This window comes from Neophocaena asiaeorientalis, unplaced genomic scaffold (genome assembly GCF_003031525.2).
Source record: "Neophocaena asiaeorientalis asiaeorientalis breed wild unplaced genomic scaffold, Neophocaena_asiaeorientalis_V1.1 scaffold40, whole genome shotgun sequence".
Taxonomy (NCBI): domain Eukaryota; kingdom Metazoa; phylum Chordata; class Mammalia; order Artiodactyla; family Phocoenidae; genus Neophocaena; species Neophocaena asiaeorientalis.
Genome location: NW_020185335.1, coordinates 14,521,796 through 14,539,146, shown reverse-complemented (window position 1 = coordinate 14,539,146; position 17,351 = coordinate 14,521,796). Strand labels below are relative to the sequence as shown.

The 17,351-nt window shown below is 55.6% G+C and overlaps 1 protein-coding gene across 10 annotated transcripts in view; it reads right to left on the bottom strand.

Annotated features, from left to right (window-relative positions):
* Window positions 1-17,351, bottom strand: part of BANP (BTG3 associated nuclear protein) — a 102,799-nt gene that overhangs the window by 12,157 nt on the left and 73,291 nt on the right. For all 10 annotated transcript variants that reach the window (XR_003001891.1, XM_024735541.1, XM_024735537.1 and 7 more), the window contains one exon: window positions 16,267-16,305. Coding sequence is in view for 9 of the 10 variants with exons in the window: in XM_024735541.1 (XP_024591309.1) it covers window positions 16,267-16,305 (39 nt within the window). In the remaining variant the exon portion in view is untranslated. The remainder of the gene's footprint in view (window positions 1-16,266; window positions 16,306-17,351) is intronic.

Sequence of the window (17,351 nt, the reverse complement as noted above, 5' to 3'; positions counted from 1 at the left end):
TAGCGCTAAGCAGGCATGCGCGTGGACAGAAGGGAAAGACCTCCCGGGCCTTTCGTTATCGCCCCTGCCCTCCAGGCTCTGCCCTCCCCCGCTCCCCCCAGAAAAGTGCGGGGAGGGGGTCTGTTCTTCAGGTGGGGCGGCAAGGACAGCCAAGGGAGACAAGCGTCTCCATGGAAAACGGGCTCCGACTCCAGTGGGCAGGAAGGGGCCCGCTTCTCACGTGGCACTCGAGCAAGGGCGCCGCCAGGCTGGGAGAGGCCGGCGGTGACGCGGCCTCCAGGGCTGCTCCACCCACCAAAGCCACCTCGCTCATCCGCGGTTTCAGTTACCCGCCATCAACCGTGTCCGAAAATAATAAATGGGAAAATCCAGAAATAAACAAGTCCTAAGGTTTGCTCTCGAGCTGTTCTGAGCACTGTGATGAAGTCCCGTCCTGACCTTTGTCCTGCACGTCCCACCCATTAGCCACTTAGGAGCATCTAGGCTATCGGCTCCACTGTCTGGGGATCACAGGGCTTGTGCTCAGGACACCCTTCTTCTACTCCGCAGTGGCCCCGAAGCACAGGAACAGTGACTCTGGCATCTGGATGTTCTCTCACTGTGCCTCATTTGTAGAAGAAACTTCAGCGCAGATGTGTACGTACAGGAAAACCCTAGTACGGGTCTGGTGTTACCCGTGGTTTCAGGCATCCTCTGGGGGTCCTGGAACACATCCCCCGCAGACAAGGAGGCACGACTGCGGCGCCTTCCTGCGGCCTTGGGAAGGCACCACCGGAGCCTCGCCTGGCTTCCCTCCACAGTGGCACACGGGCCCCAGGGGCCCCCGCACTTGGGCGGGAGGGTCACACGGGCCCCCGCTGTGGGCCCCTGCACCAGGCACCTGTCCCAAGTGACCGGCGGGTACCCGAATGGGACAAACAGCTTGCTCGGCGAAGCCGTCCTGGACACGGACCCACAGCAAAGCCCTGTTGGGCTTTGGTGGACGGGGACCCCAGCCGCCTCCAACTCCGGCTTAAGAATACGTCTTCTCAAAAGCAGAAGATGCTTGGATGAGAGAGCGGCCGCGAGAAGGAGTCAGAAGGCCGGCTCTGCAGCCCCCCACCCCGCCCCCCACCACTGCTCAGGGCAGGAGCGACCCCACCACCACCTGGAGCTGGGACGTCGTCGCAGTGCAGCCAGCAGCACACCCGGCAGGGACAACCCCACAGAGGACAACCCGAAGGGCCTCTCCCGAAGGAGGGGCAGGAGCAGACGCCCTGGAGGCAGGGCGCTTCTCCTGAAGGTAAAAGGAGCGAGAGAAGCCAGGACAAATAAAAAGCGCTCTGCGGGCCCACCACACGGGCACCCTCGGCGGCGGGGCCACCGTGCGGCTCCTGACGCACACAGTCAGGCTGACCCGGATCTCAGCTGGTGACAAGGACTCCCGCTGCGCAGAGTAGCAGGATCCCTGCGGCACCCGAGGCCGCTGGACACCCGCTGGGGGTCCTCACTCTGGCAGGGGGACGGGGGCGGCCCCAGAACGAGCACAGAGTCAGCCCGCGGCAGAGGTCCTGCCGGACAGCGAGGGCCTGGCTCGCCTGGCTCCCACTTCTCCCGACAACGAGCCGCGGCACCTTCGTGCGTCCTGCTCATTTCTGTTTGCAGCCTTTCCCAGCAGGCGGTGGGGGGCAGAAACATCTAACTGGAAAGCAGCGAGCTCCCAGGACAGTAGCCAGAAGCAGCGCCTCCAGACTTCCAGGGCAGCTGCCCGCGGCTGGACCGGGCGAGGGAGCCGGCGGGGCCGCGCTCCCTCGGAGAGACACGCGTGCACCGACGCGGGTGCAGCTCGCGCCACCTGGCCGGCCTCGGTCACAGGCTTCCCCGGTGTGTCTCTGAAGCAGAGCCCATTATTTTCAGACCAAAGAAAAATGGCACAGTGTCCAAATCTGAAGCCGCCGACTCAGGGAATCCTGGGTCTACAAGCACTGTTTTTCTGGAGTGCACACATCTGGTTTTCCTCTATATTCTGTCAGTTCTGAAATGCTGTTTGATACCCAACTGAGATAATGCAAAACTGGTGCAAAGCCTAAAATAAATGCAAGGAGCCCAAGGACTTTCCAGTAATACTTAGAAACAAAACTCTCAATCCAACCAAGAATACACCCAGACACGCACACACACACACACGCACGCTCACACACACAAAACACAAAGCAAAAAACCCTCATGCACTCCCAAGACAGGCACTGAGCACAGCTTAATTAAGTGCGTGGCCAGGAGAAGGGTGAGACCCTCACACCTAAGGCCTCCGGGAGAAGCCAAGGTCACTGACCTGTGTCTGCATTTCCGCCTGAACCTAGCTGGTTACGGTAATATTAGCACTCAACCAGTGGACTTTTCCAAACCTGGATGTTAATTCAAAGAGCAGCTTCCCCCATGACAGAAAGATGAGGAGGTGAGAGGAAGATGCCCCAAACCGCCAACCGGCCAGGAGACCCCACGGCACAAAATCTATTTTGTACAATTGTACAGCAAATGTAATCTGCTTCCTTGGATCCCACTTGGAGTTCCTGCCCACGAGGGGCACGGCCAGACACAAGCACAACTGGCAAGGAACCCCAGAACACAACAGAACCAGACCGAACACCGCTCCCTGGGTGTTCCTGGAGCCCTCGGCGCGAGGCCTGGCCTGGAGACTCCTCACAGGCCTCAGGGCTGGAGCCAATGGATGCAATGTTTTAGAAAAGCATGCTACGGCCAGGCCAGCAAGCTGGCGCTTCCAGAGCTGACAGGCCAGCAGTCAGGAGCCAGATTTGCAGCTCGGGGCGGTGGCTCCCGTCAACACAAGCAGCTTCTGCCCTCTGCTCGTTCCTCCTTCCAGCATCGGGCGTGAGCCTCAATCACACTCCGGGAGAAAGGAAAACAAAGCCTAAAAATGTGATAAAGCAAAAGCGGAAGTCTGGAGACGCGCGTGGTATTCAGCCCATCATTCCAGAGAGGGCGGCGCTCCTGGGAACAGATCTTAACCATGTGTCTAAAGACCTTCCAGTCGAGTGAGGTGGGGGTGACGGGGAGTGGAATAACTCAGCCACAGTCAAATCCAGGGCCTCCACTTCCCCGTGGGCTCCAGGCCTCTGGCTTCTAGAAGGGTCAGGTGGGGGTGGGTAGGGAGCGGGTAAGACAGCGCTGCAAGAAAAAAAAGGTGTTAATTAGCATGTAAGTGACCTGACCTGACCTATCCCGGGGAAGGAAGAGCGTGCCCAGCCATCGGCAAGGAGCTGAAACGCCAAAACACCGACACAGACGCTGCAGCTGCCGTCGCGGCCAGGAAGCAGAGCGCAGGCCGGGGTCGGGCTCCGGCCGGCCTCCCTCCCTGCTCCCCACCCCCCGACTGTGTGCTGGACTCCCACTGTTTATTTAATTTGGAAAACTCACCCCACAGAACCACAAAAATTATCGTCGTGTTCACTGTGATGGAACGAAAGAAAGAACTTCCAGAAAGAGGTGACGCAATTTTCCTACTGAGTTCCAGTCAGCAGGGAGCATTTACCAAAGGACCCACCATGCAAAAGGCCGCTGGGACCCAACTCCACCCCCGGGGCCATGTCCTCCGCAGGAGCCTGCCCGCCTGAGGCCGCGTCTCAGAACAATCCATGCTGACGTGAGGCACACGAGATTACTGTGTGGTCAAGAAGGTATACGGGGACCAAACAGCCCAAATCCCCGTTCTGCATCCACAGCAGAGCTGCCACAGGTCCAAAATCCTTCCTGGGAACAGACAGGGTGCTCTGGACTGAGTGTCGAAGCCCTGATTCCCTGCATGATGGGGTGCGGGTGTGGAGGTGGGGCCTTTAGGAGGCATTAGGGTTGGACGAGGCCACGAGTGTGAGGCCCCTACAAGAGCTCAGTGCCCTTCTAGGAGGGAGAGAGACACAGGACGCCGCCCACAGGCACACCAAGGAAACCACGCGGGGACATAACAGCAAGAGGGTCCTCGCCAAAACCCAACCGCACGGCACTGTGGTGTCGGGCTTCCGGCTTCCAGGACTGTGGGGCACACATCTGCCGTTTCTGCCCCGTCCATGGTACCCGATTACAGCCACCCAACCCAGATGGGGTAGACAGGAGACAAACATCCCGGCCCCTCCCTGTGCCCTGCAGAGGGGAGCTTGGGGCTACGCTCTGAGGCAGGTGTGCCATCCGCAAACACGCCCGGGCTCACAAAGAGAAGCTCGGTTCGTGTGTGACAAGTGCTTGTCTACACCGCACGTCATGCTCAAGGGCCAACTGACGGACACCAGGAGTCACAAATGGTATAAACGTTTAACTTCGGGTGTAAAGAATGCCTTCCAACTTCCTCTGAGTGAAAAGACACCTGAAAGCAACCCTCCACGCTCAGCCAATAGGAGCCTGCCTCGGGGGAGGGGTGGGCCCCGAGGGAAGGGCACGCCCACATTTCACTCTACAGTGTGTTTAGCCAGGAGCCGGTGCGGGGCTGTGTTGATGACGCTGTCGCGCACGCACTGGAAACGAGACACCACCACGTGTGACTGCTAACGAGAGGGGGCTGGACGAGGGGAATCTCACAAATCACATCCCACAGCTGCGGGCTCCAGCTGCACCCCCGGAGAGGGAGCATCCAGCACTGAGGCTCCTTCCCCCATGCTCCCTCACTGGGTAAACCCATGGAAGCCAGTGGACGAGGGCGCCTGGGGAGGATGGAGCCAGGAGAGCCCAGCTCCCACAAGGACCGGCCAACAACCAGGGACATGTGTCTGCGCCTGCCCCGCCACACACGGGGGAAAGAGGGCATTGAGGGCTGCCGGCATCAGGGCCAGTGGGTTTGCATGGAAGCAGCAGGACAGGCCGGGGTCCTGGGGTCTCGGCCCAAGAGCTGCAGTGCTGGGCACTGGGCACAGATGGCCTCTTGTTTGTTACCACGAGTGACCAGGGAGGAAGCTGAGACTCAGAGGCTAACTTATGTGCCCAGGACCGCAAGGCAGAAAGAACGCAACCAAACAGAAGAGGTTCTGAGGGCGGCTGTCCCAACTCCCTCCAGGCTGCCCCAGTACAGCCCGAGGCCAGGTCCAGTCACGTGGGACGGGAACCCGTCAGAAAGAGTCAAAGAAGGTTACACACAAATCAGACAAGAAGAAAGCTCGAAAGCCTCATCTGACTTTAGAAATCATTTCCCTTTAAAACAGAAGGAAGAGCACACACTCTCAACCTCTCTCCACCGGCCTCTGCGATGAAGAGGCTTTGAGCCCTTCGCTCCATCTCCTTGGCCGACTTGTCTCCTTGCCAGACACCTGCCCTTCTGGCATCATCCACCTGGGGGCATCTATCTTTCGGCTCCGGGGGCTCCGGGGAGCTCAACTCAGGTGCCGGTGGAGCACCGCCCTAAATGGAAGAGAATTCTCTCAAAAAGACCCACCTGGCGGTGACATCACAAAGACCTACTTCCAAGGAGCCCCGCTTTCCCTCCTGTTCGCCGTGCCCGGTTTACCCGAGTGCCCCCCGTCCCCTCAGAGCCTGGTCTAGACGGCTGACGGCCGCGGCCACGCGTGTGGCCTGGGAGGCACCTGTCTCCCCGTCTCCCCCTCCGCACCCGCCCTCGCTAGGTAAAGCATCTGCCGGCAGGCGGGGCGGCTGTCACTGGGCTGCTGGCCCACGCTGCCCCCTTTCTCAAGGGCTCCGCTCTAAAGCTGGATGGCCACATCAATGTGCATCTTTCGCCACAGGAAGGCCACGGTCAGAGTCTGGGCCGACCTTCACCGGTCAGCACGAGGGTCGTGTCTGTAGAGCAAGGGGACAGCGTGGGAACGTTACGTGGGCACGGGGCTGAAAGCAACAGCTCAGCGGGCAGCTCTGAAGCCGGGTATGGGGCCACCCGAGGAGCTGTCTGCTCATTTTACTTTGGCGTCAGCAAGAACCATCGCCTGGATTCTTGAAATCAGTGACTGTTTGCCTACACACGAAAATAGTTCTAGATGAGTCTTCTACCCTGAATGCCTGTCATCCGCAGCGTGCCTGTCCGTTCAAGGATCCTTCAGCCCCTCCCTCCCTCTTCCTCTCTCACACACCTGACAGGGCTGCCAGGTGCTACCTTCTCTCTCCAGTCCAAGCCCAGTGGCACATCACACGGACTGCATTTCATTAGGGGGCCGCAAGTCCTCAGAGAGATGTAAAGAAAGACGGTAGCGGAGTTTGCCAGTACGTCTGCAAATGTTCCCCCTTAGTCGCTGTGTGAGAGGGAACTCAGAATGAGGAGAAGCCGTCCCGATTCCTCGGGACCTCCTTGACCAGAAATCGACCTCTGCTCTGGAGCTGCATGGAGCCCGACCATGAGCGTCCGTGCCGGTTCTGCCTCGGGTGGTGTCAAATTTCTGAACACAACGCCCACGGGGCCCAGGCTGGGGGCCCGTCCGCGTCCTCCAACTCTGCCAGGCATTCCAGGCCCGCCGGAGCAGCGGCCTTGGCCCGCACCCGGGCGCCCTGATCAGACTGGGCCTGTGATTTCTACACGAAAGATTCCTCACGAACACACAATGAAGCCAACGGTCACCCTGAAGCGCACTCTCACGGGGGGAAAAGTGGGACATGACATTGTGCTTGAAAGGTTTGTCTTCTGCAGTAACTCTGCCGAGTGGCTCAAGGGCTCACTCGTGTCCCAGCCCCGTGCGAGCTCTCATGCCGCAGGCCCGTCTGGTGGCCCCGGCCCCCCGGCTCAGCTTCCTGCAACTTCCACCACGTCCTCCTGAGACCTCCAAGCCCTGGAAACCCGTGGTGCCGGGAGAGCCCAGCGCTAACTCCGGCACCCTACCCGCCCAGATCCACTGTCTAAGCTCAGACGCCTCACACGGTACAGCGACTCCCCTCTGGGCTGCAACCACCAGAGTCCACACATGACTCCACCTAGAGCACGCAGAGCGAGCCTCCAGTCTCCACAACGTGGACGGCCAGAGCTCCCGGGGCTTGCTTGGGGAAAAGCCGGGGCCTGGGCAGAACAGGAGGGAAACGTCCCCACGGGTACTTTCCATCCCCTATTTCTCTTACCGTAAGGAAGTGAACCATCTGGAAAAATGGCCAGCACTTCACGGGGCAGCCCCATTATAGGGCTGGCCTTCCATCCACCCTCCTCCACAGCTAGAAATCCAGAAAGCAAATTCCTGGTGCAGGAGTGGTAACTCGGTTCCTTCCAACAGACAGCAGCTGCCCTGACGGCGTCTGGAGTACAGTTGCTGGGGTAAAGAATCCTTAGCTGCTCTGCACCCAAACGCCAGGGACACTGGTCCAACACCAGGCATGGGCTCCACTGCCCGCTGCACGCACGCCCCTCACGGAAAACACAGACGGTGACAGAAAAGCTTCAGGAGAGCCCAGAGAAATCACCAAACCCTCCTTATGCAGAAAAAGTTCTACAACTTAGGCCTCACTAAAAAGAAATTTGGAATTAGTCAGAAGTCACAATTTTTCAGCCTACTGAGCTGTAAGGTTTAGGTGAGTACTGCTCCGGACATTTCCAAGTTATTACTCATGACAAATCATCAGTGAACGTATGCCACATTTTAAAACGGCTTAAAAATAAAAGTGTATCAAAATGCTTTCAACTCACATGCATATCTTACAGTTAACTAATTTGAAATAATTACTACTGTATGTATTCACCAACAAGGAATCACTGAGTACTGACAACATACTACACTGGGTACTGTGAAGAACAGAAATGAACAAAATTTGGATCTAATAGCATTAAAGCTATTTAACTTAACATTTTAAACGTATATTTGAAAATGATGAAACTCATCAAAAACGATTCTCGAATTTTAAGGCTTGTCACTCTTCCCTTGCCTGTCTGGAGTCAAAGCCTTTGAGGCGGGGCTTGACCAAAGGGGCTCAGGGCCGTGGGCGATGCGTCCAAACAATCGCAAGGGCCTTTGGGGTTTTCTTGTAAAGCTACTCAGCCTCAACTGACATGAGCCTCCAAAGACATCTTGACTCTAATGACCTACAGTACTGGAACCGTACACGTAAGTAACCACATGGTGCAACTTCTTCTAAAAACGTCATTACAATATCCTTCCCAGCCCAAACCTCCGTCAACCTCCTCCGGGCCTTGTCCGACCAGAAACCGTCTTGCTCGTCACAGCTCCAGGGACAAATGACAGGCGTGGATTGCCCCGCCAGCGTCACTAACTGGTCATCCTCAGCCACGCCTAAAACTGCCTTCCCCGCTGCCCACGGGCCCAGGAGGTGGCGAACGGGGAGTCCTGGGAGTCGAGAGCCCCTCCGGCAGCCCCAAACCTCCGCTGGGGACCGGGATTCCCGAGGAACGGAGTCCCGACGGGGCCAGCTGCCCCGGGCAGGGCGACAGCCTGCAGCGCCACGCTCGGCTTCCGCGGCCGGGCAGCAGGAGACGCGCCGTTGTTTCTGTGACTCTTCTAGGGTATTTTTGGGAACCACTCAACACCAAACTCCCTCCACATCTGGCCTTTTCTCATTTAAACGATATTTTCCACCATTTCTGGTAGAGAAGGCTTTTCCATGAGGGGTTAATTCCCTGAGCTACCTAGGTTCTCCAAGATGTGTGTCTGTGTTTTGGAAGGAACATATTTTCTTGAAGGGAACATTTTTATTAGAAGTGAAGTGACAGTGTGAGGGCTTCCCTGGTGGTGCAGTGGTTAAGAATCCACCTGTCAATGCAGGGGACACGGGTTCGAGCCCTCATCTGGGAAGATCCCATGTGCCGTGGAGCAACTAAGCCCATGCCACAACTACTGAGCCCACATGCCACAACTACCGAAGCCCACGTACTTAAGAGCCTGTGCTCCGCAACAAGAGAAGCCACCACAATGAGAAGCCCGCGCACTGCAACGAAGAGTAGCCCCTGCTCGCCGCAACTAGGGAAAGCCCGCACACAGCAACAAAGACCCAATGCAGCCAAAAATAAAAATATAAATAAATATTTTAAAAAAAAGAAGTGAAGTGACAGTGTGTACCATCTGCAAGGCTGAGACTGCCCTCCTGGCGTGGCAGACCACTAAAAGTGGACTAGAGTCCCTGGGAATGGCAGACACTGTTTCACTGCTATAGATTAAGGCACCCTACACACACACCACACACACACACACACACACACACACACTCACACACAGCCCTTCTCATCCACCCCAAAAAAGGCCTACACTCCAAAAAAGTCCTACACATAAAATGTTGGATACTTCCCACCTCTTCTAATCTTTTTCCCAGCTGGGTTTATAATGCCTCATTTTATGGAAAAAGTTCCGAGAGCTACTGAAATTTACTTTTAAGCAAAGTATAAGGATGGACACAAACGCCAAAGAACTCGAGAGAGGTTTAAGAGTCTCGAGAACACCAGGGCTATTTAGCTACATACTGGTGAAGTTATCTCACAGATGCAGGAGGAGAGTAACCTGGACACATCACCGTGTTGCCTTTTTAAAACACATGTGACCCATGCATGTGTGTGTTTCTGTGTGTGTGTGTTTCTGTGCGTGCGTGTCTGTGCGGCATATTCATTACTGCAGAGACGGGCTTTGCCAGAACACACACAACTCCCAGGTTTCCAAGTGTCCTGACGTCGTTCAGCCTACAGACAGACACACAACTTTTTTCGTACGCATCTTAGATGACGTTAACCGCAACTGTAAAAAAAATAAAAATCTACCAAAATGCGCATCTAGCTGAAACAGTACTAAACCATTTCGTGATTCACAACGTAAGCACCATGACTAAAGCTCCAGTCTTTAAAGATGCCCCATGTGGCTGAAAATCTCCCAACTATGGAGAAAAAACTGACCCAGATTCAGATGTCCCAACAGATACGATATTGCCTGGCAATGGAGCTGGGACCAAGTGAGCGTTCACATCTCACTAGATCTGAATCGCCTGGATCCACATGCCCTCTGGAAGCCGCTCTGAATCTTCACAGCTCTGCCCCACACCTGAGTGCCTACCGAATGCACAATGCGACAGGCAAGAAACAGAGCGTGGATCTGCCCCTTACCTTTCTCACACACTCCTAGTTTGTTACCTCCCCCCAGTAAAACTCCTAAGGGCCAGGCGGAGGGAGCTCTATCACTTTAGCCTCCACAGCACGAGGCAGAGAAGACAGATCACAGCTCACAAGCATCGAAACTCGCTTGAAACATCCCTTCATGGTGGAGTAGGGGGAGGTAACGCTGGTGGAGGTAACGCTGGTGGAGGTGACAGTGGCTGTGCAGTCCTGGTGGTGGAGGCGACGACAGCAGTGATGACAGCGGAGGGGGAGGTGACAGTGGCTGTGCAGTCCTGGTGGTGGCAGTGACAACAGCAGTGATGACTGTGTTCTAGAGACCTGGAGCCAAGGTGGGGGCTTGAGGACTCACATGAGAGTTGGGGGCTGCATCCATCCTGGACTTGACCTCCCTGCACAACCCTGGAAGAGGCACCGGCTACTGTCCCCACGTGTAAAGGAGAATGACATCCCCTAGTTCACATCGTCAACAGCAACACAAGGCTGGGGTGTCAGAGGGAGCGTACGTCCAGCTCCAGAAAGGGACACCGGCCCCGTGGGCAGTGGGCTGGCTCCTCCCATGGCTATGGCAGCCGGGGAGGCCGGAGCATGACACTGGAGGTGCAGGGGGCCCCAGCCTCCTCCTCCTGGGTTGTGCTCTGACCTTTAGTGACAACTCGGTATTAACTAAAACAAAGGCGCCAGCGCCCTCCCAGGGGCAGGCCTGCCCTCGGGTGCTGACGAGCCCAGGAAACAGAGGCGCCGCAGACACAGTGGCCAGGGGACCTCGCGGTCAGCCAGCAGCAGCCTGTTCGCTCGAGAGCACTGCTTCTTAGTCACACGAATAAATGTTGCGGTCTTTGCTTTGTTTTCTTAAACTCCCCCAAAACCAAGATGAACAGAATGCAAAACTTAGAAATCGTAAAAATCTAGATGTAAAAAATCTCAATTCTTTAAATGCAGAAAAGGACATTTTAAGACTGTTCTAACAGTTCAACAAAAATTTAACAATACACAATAATCATAAAAAATGCACCCAACTTTTACCATCAGCCAAGCTGCCCCAACGAAGCACACAGTTAAAAAGTGTCAAGTGCTCGATGCAGATTTTAGGCCACTCGGGTGGGTGGGCTGAGGTCTCGATGCCAGCACTGACAGACTAACTCCCAGCCCACCAGCCTGAGCGGGGAGGCTCATTTCCGGGGCTCGTGGTGCATGATTCACCCAGTAACCGTCTCCATGGAAATCCACCGGGCCTCTCCGGGCACTCAGGCAGGCCCCTGCCTCCCCATGAAGGACACAGGCCCTGCCCTTCAGGAGCTCACGATCAGGCCACGCTGGGCCCAGAATGGATGCCGAGAGATGTCACATCCCTCTTTGCCAGCAACATCCTGTGCATTCAGACCACGGCGTGGACATCCCACACCGCCCTCAGGAGCGTGGTCACCGTGGGGCCTGCACGTCTGCACCCCAGCTCTCAAAAGCGGGTGACATCCGCCCCGCGGACCCTGCCACCATGCTGTGAGGCCCTGGGCCACTGGGGGAGCCCTCATGGAGAACCGACGGGCTGGGGGGACAGCCCAGCTCCAGGCCCGGGAGGGATCCCTTGGACAGGGCAGCCCCGAGCCTCCAGACGACCCAGTGACATGACGTGGCAGAACCACCTCCTCCCGCTGGGCCCGGTGAACCCCGAATGGTGAAGGGTAATAATTTTTTTTTTTTTTTTAATTTATTTGTCTTTGGCTGTGTTGGGTCTTCATTGCTGTGCACAGATTTTCTCTAGTTGTGGCGAGCAGGGGCTACTCTTTGTTGCGGTGCACGGGCTTCTCATTGCGGTGTCTTGTCTTATCGTGGAGCACGGGCTCTAGGCGCACGGGCTTCAGTAGTTGTGGCATGCGGGCTCAGTAGTTGTGGCTCGAGGGCTCTAGAGCGCAGGTTCAGTAGTTGTGGCGCGCGGGATTCAGTACTTGTGGCTCGCAGGCTCTAGAGCGCAGGCTCAGTAGTTGTGGCGCACGGGCTTAGTTGCTCCGTGGCATGTGGGATCTTCCCGGACCAGGGCTCGAACCCGTGTCCGTTGCATTGGCAGCTGGATTCTCAACCACTGCGCCACCAGGGAAGCCCCAAGCATAATAACTGATTGTCTTCTCTGGCCCCAAATTTGGCGGTGGGGGCGGGGGTCGTACAGCAAGGGATGGCTGCAACCAGGTGACGATTAGACCAGCAGCACAGGGACGCGCCCCAGTGCTCACAGTCTCACAATGAAGCTCGTGATTCCCAGCATGCGTTCGTCTACACAGCTGAAGGGTGACTGGCTCGGGACTGGCTCTAACCGGGGCAGATTCAGAGCCAGATGTCTCTGTGCCACAAGGCCAACGCCAACGCGGGTCCCCAGTCCTACGGTCTCACTGCCAGCCGCTGTCCCCTGAGCACGACCGAGCCGAGATGAGGCGCTCACCCCGCTTCCCTTGAACTCACGCACGCTGAGCAGCTCAGAACGCTCAAAGCAGAACAGCCAGGAGATGGAGCAGAGGCAGCGCCTCGTCTGTGTCACTGCATGTGTCCCCTCGGGATCTTCCTGAACTACCCAGATGAACCCAACGCGGGGACCACACTCGTGGACGTGACAGACACGCTCGGCCTCACACCCACTCCCTCCTCAGCAGTGGTGTTCACTTGAGGGGCCAGACGTGAAGCTCTAAGTGAAACAACACACTTTGATGCCTCAGACAACCCGACCCCCAAGAAAACAGTGACCTTTAGAGAAGTGAGAGGGAAAGAATACAGCACACGCACACGTCCCAGGAGACGTGTGGCTTTGACATGAAGCGCCTGTGACCCCACAGAGCCCCACCACAGAGCAGGTCCTGCCCGGACCCACACCCCCCTCCCGCCAGGAGGATGCCCTCCGCTTCCCCACCACCATCTGCCTCCTGGAAGCCAAGGTGACACTGAGAGCATTTCCAGAACAAACGTCCTCTTTCGGCCACTTCTTTCCTCCAATTCTCAGAGTTCACCTCCCGTTTAACGTCTGTACTTCCAGATTTAGTTCTACAACTGCACTGCCACCTCCTAAACTGAGTAAGATTATTTTGCCTTTCCTCCAACTGATTAGAGAAATCAGAAAGATTATTTTGAGTTGGCTAAATCTTCAACCACATCCAATTCATCAGAACCAAAGCCTGTACCTCTTGCTGTCTAAACTGAATATCCAGATATTCCCTTTAAAGACATGGCCACGTTTTTACCCAAAAGTCACCATGCAAATTCGGAGAGCCCACTGTGTGGGTCGCAGGTGATTTCTGAGAAGCCAGGAGGCGCTGTGGTTCCATGGGAACCAGTCCCCGGTCTGAGAGCATCACCCTCGGCCTTCCCTGCCCTTCCTAAGCGTCAGATCCCTGAGGTCCCAGCACCTGCTGCTACCAGCACCCGGGGACCCCGCTGACTGGGGTCAAATTCAGACGGTTATCGACAGTACACAGTCCTGCGGTGTGAAGAGAAAGCACCCCGAAATTGTCATGCATTACTGCAAAGTCACCCGGCCCCGGCCGTGAGCAGCTGAAGCAGGACAGAACCCATCGTGGTGCTTTAAGGGCCTGGAAGCGAGCAGAAACCCTCTGTGGACAAGACAGCACCGTGGTGGGGAAAGGTGGGTGTCTGGGAGGCAGGGAGGCCCTGCCACGCGCCTATGCACGTCATCAGATGGGAACGTCCCCTGCACGCGGTGGGGCTGTCCCACACCCCACCCTGCTGCCCCACGCACGGCCAGGAGGAGTCGGGATGGAACTGGTGAGGCCGCCTCTCGAGCCCCGAAGGCAGACTCGCACCCACAGTGCACCTCTGAGCTCTAAGGAGGGCGGACAGACCTGGAGCCAGAGCCGGGTTTACCTGGCCCACCGGTGAGCTGGGACGAGGGAAAGCCGGCCGGGGAGCAGTGGCCCCAGCTCGGGGTGTCCCCTCTCTCCCCCAGAGGGGAACCCCTCCTCACCTGGAAAAGCTCCTCCGGCAACCACAGGGTGGGGAGAGCAGCTCACCAAGCACCCACTGGGGTCCAAGGCCCAGTGTTTGTTGGCTGGACTCAGAGAGGCCCCACTTTGGAGGCTCAAATTCAAACCTTAACAGTTGAAAGGGGCCCCATGACCCGATTCCCCAGCGACGAGCCCAACTGAAGTGACTGCTCCGTCCACAAGCTCTGGGGCCTGCCTGCCAGCCAACAGCGCAGGAGGCTAACGGCACTGTTCCTGCAGCCAGGCCCCTGCTGCCCACATACTCACGACGGCGGGCAGACGTGTCCGCTCCTTTCAAAGAGCAGCATCTTTTTGCTTGAACACAGACCCTCACTCCCCCCCCAAAACAGCCTGCGTTTCGAGGGGCAGAACATCAGGCCAGCACAGCCCTGGAGGCAACCAGACTCCAGGCGTGAAAGGCAAACTGTTGTGTGATTGAAGGCGAGGATTTATGGACAATGCGCGGAAAGGTCTCAGCGGAAGGACAGACGCTGTGCTAAAGGGACACAAGGCACAATTTACTGCTCCCTAAACATGTTTTTAATCACATCATTCTTAATTAATGCACCAAACCAGGTCAAATTCTAACCCTGTACAGTTCATTTAAAATTTTAAAATATCTTGCTAAGGTTAAAAATGTCCACATAACCTCACAAACCTCTCTAACATCTAAAGCGGCAAAGCCAAGAAAGCACGTGTTGCCAGAGTGAACCCGACATGAACCTCGCGTGCGGCCTTGTTGACCGATGGAACCCTCTGGGGACTGTTCTGTCTACACCCGGCCAACTCGACGTCCGGGTCAGGGAGAGGCATCTCAGCACCCGATCATGACTGTCACTCCACTCGACAGGGACTGGGTGAGAAGTGTGACTGGGACATTCTTCCAGTAACCGGAACCCGTGCTCTCAGCCCAACTGGAGCTTCACCTCTAACCCCCATGCTCTCCTCTCCACCGCCCTCATCCCTCCACCCTGGGTTTGAGTGCCTAGCCTCACAGGGCCTACCTGGGGGTTGGGGGGCACCTCAACCCTTAATCTGCTCCAACAGACGCAAGCGGCAGATCGCGGTATGTGAGGCCCAACGTGGGCGGCGGGGCCCACGCTGCAGTGTGGAGAAGGCCGCCCTCCCGCTGGCAGAGGCTGGCTCGACGCCCCTGCGCTGCTCCCCGCTGTAACCGACCCTCCAGGACAGGGCTCCTCTCCCTACACCTTCCCCGAAAGCACAACGGAAAGGCAAGCAAACACAGCTGCCCGGAAGCGACACCCCTCCCCAGGCTGCCGGGTCACCTCGGGCCACCTCATCAGCAGCAGCAGAAAAAAACCAGAGCACAACTCTGGGAAAGCAGAGGTTTTGTTTCAAGGCTCAAGTGACAAAGAGCCCCCAGCTTTCCCGACCTGGAGTAAGAGCCCTGAGAAGGATGCTAAAGAAGAGGTGTAACTAAGGTTAAAACTCAGCACAGCTTTTAAAAATGCTGCAACTCTTTGGCTTTTTGCCAAGGCCGCCATTTTTATATATTAATACTGCTTTAGGACTTTGATTAGAACCTCGTGAGCATGTTCAAGACGACACTCTCAACGGAGAAAGTCCAACCTGAACATCGCACTCGTCCCAAGGCGCTCCGAGGGCTCAACGGGAAACCCTCGGGGCGTGATGTCCCTTGGTTTCGAGTCCAACAACGCACACCCCGCGTGACCGTTTGTGGCAGACACGAGGCCCTCGCCGAGGACGTGGGAAGCGCACACAGTGTGCCAGAAGGGATCGTGCATGCGGCTCCGAGAATAGTGTCTATGGTTATCTTGGTAGTGACTGAGCTCCATGTTCATGATCCCTAAGTTACGTTCTATAAAAAAGGAAGGTTGTCCAGACTCTCTTTCATAATTATTCAGGTTATAAACATCTCTTTAAGAGAAACTCTTCACGAGGACGTGAAAACGTCAATCCTCGAATTGACCAGCAATGTCACTCCATCTTAGAAAGCAAATCACCCCTAGAACGCCTCAGCCGGGCGCTTCACTCTGTAGACGGTTCATATCAGGTGAGTTCAATGAGGGTTTCAGGGTCTTTTTCTCAGGACCAGAAAAAAAGGCAGTGGTTGGAGTTGGACAGCAATGAACGGGAGCGAAACCTGCCTTATTCTAACAGACAGCTGCTGCACAACAGCCCAGGGCCCCGCCGCCCACACGCCCCAGCCCCGTGTGTCTCCATGTGTCCCCGGGGCCAACGCTCCCGCTCCTGCCACGCTGGGATCCACCGCAGGTGAGCACTTACCTGCCCATCTTGTCCCACGTGGTGTATCTGTAGATTGCCCTGCAAAATGGATGAATAAGGGTGTGATCAAAGACAACAGCTTCAAGATGCACGAGACAGAGGCAGGAACATCCCCAGGCCATTCGTGAAAACCAGCAAAACCATTAACATCAATTCCAACATCGGTCCCTTGTAGCCGTAAAAATCCCAAAATATCAATACTTAAGCTGAGTTTACAGGTGCTATTTTTTCTTACAAAAACAAATAAAACAAACCAGTTAAAAAACATTGTAGCCATCCCCCAACCCTGACCCCCAAATGGAAATGTCTTTTTTCTAACTCTTCACTTTGAAACGATCTCAGACTCACAAGAAGAACCAAAAGTAGGACAGAGAGGTCCTGCGTCCCATCACCCAGCTTCCCCTTTGGGACATCTGACACATCATGGAGCATTATGGCAATCAGGAAATCAACGGGACGTGATGCAATTAACCAGACTACAGGCCTACTGAGATCTCACCAGCTGGAAATTCACTTTCATTTGTTTAAAAAAATAATAGTTGTTTTAAGTCTCGTAGGCGTTGCTAAATGTCTCTTTACAGATATCCTCATTTTGACAAAACAACTACCTAATTTTTAAGTGAACAAAGTAAGGTTTCATTGTGATAAGAAGACTAATTGCATATTGTAACTTATTACAAAGTAACCATTACGCTATCAGCAATTTTTTCTAATTCAGTGCATTCAATTCCTAATGGAAGCAAAAAAAAAAAACCACCGGATTATACAGAGGAGGAATTCAGTGAAGAAAACTAAAAAAAAAAAAAGGGCAAAACTGATACTAAAAATTGGAATTCAGTAAGTATTCTAATGAATTTTTAGCAGAAACAATATAAAAGCGGATGTACATTGATTTCTCCTTTTCCAACCCTAACCATTTTCCTTCCTTTCAAGGGCCGCCAGCAAGGTAGGCGTGCTGGTAGACGGCCGGCCCTCTGTGGGCGTGGCCTCCCCCTCACCTGTGCCTGGAGAAGGGAAGCTCCCCTGCCCCCAAGGGGGCGCCTGCGCTTAGCTTGCTGCCCACTCCCCCCCCCCAACCCCGCACC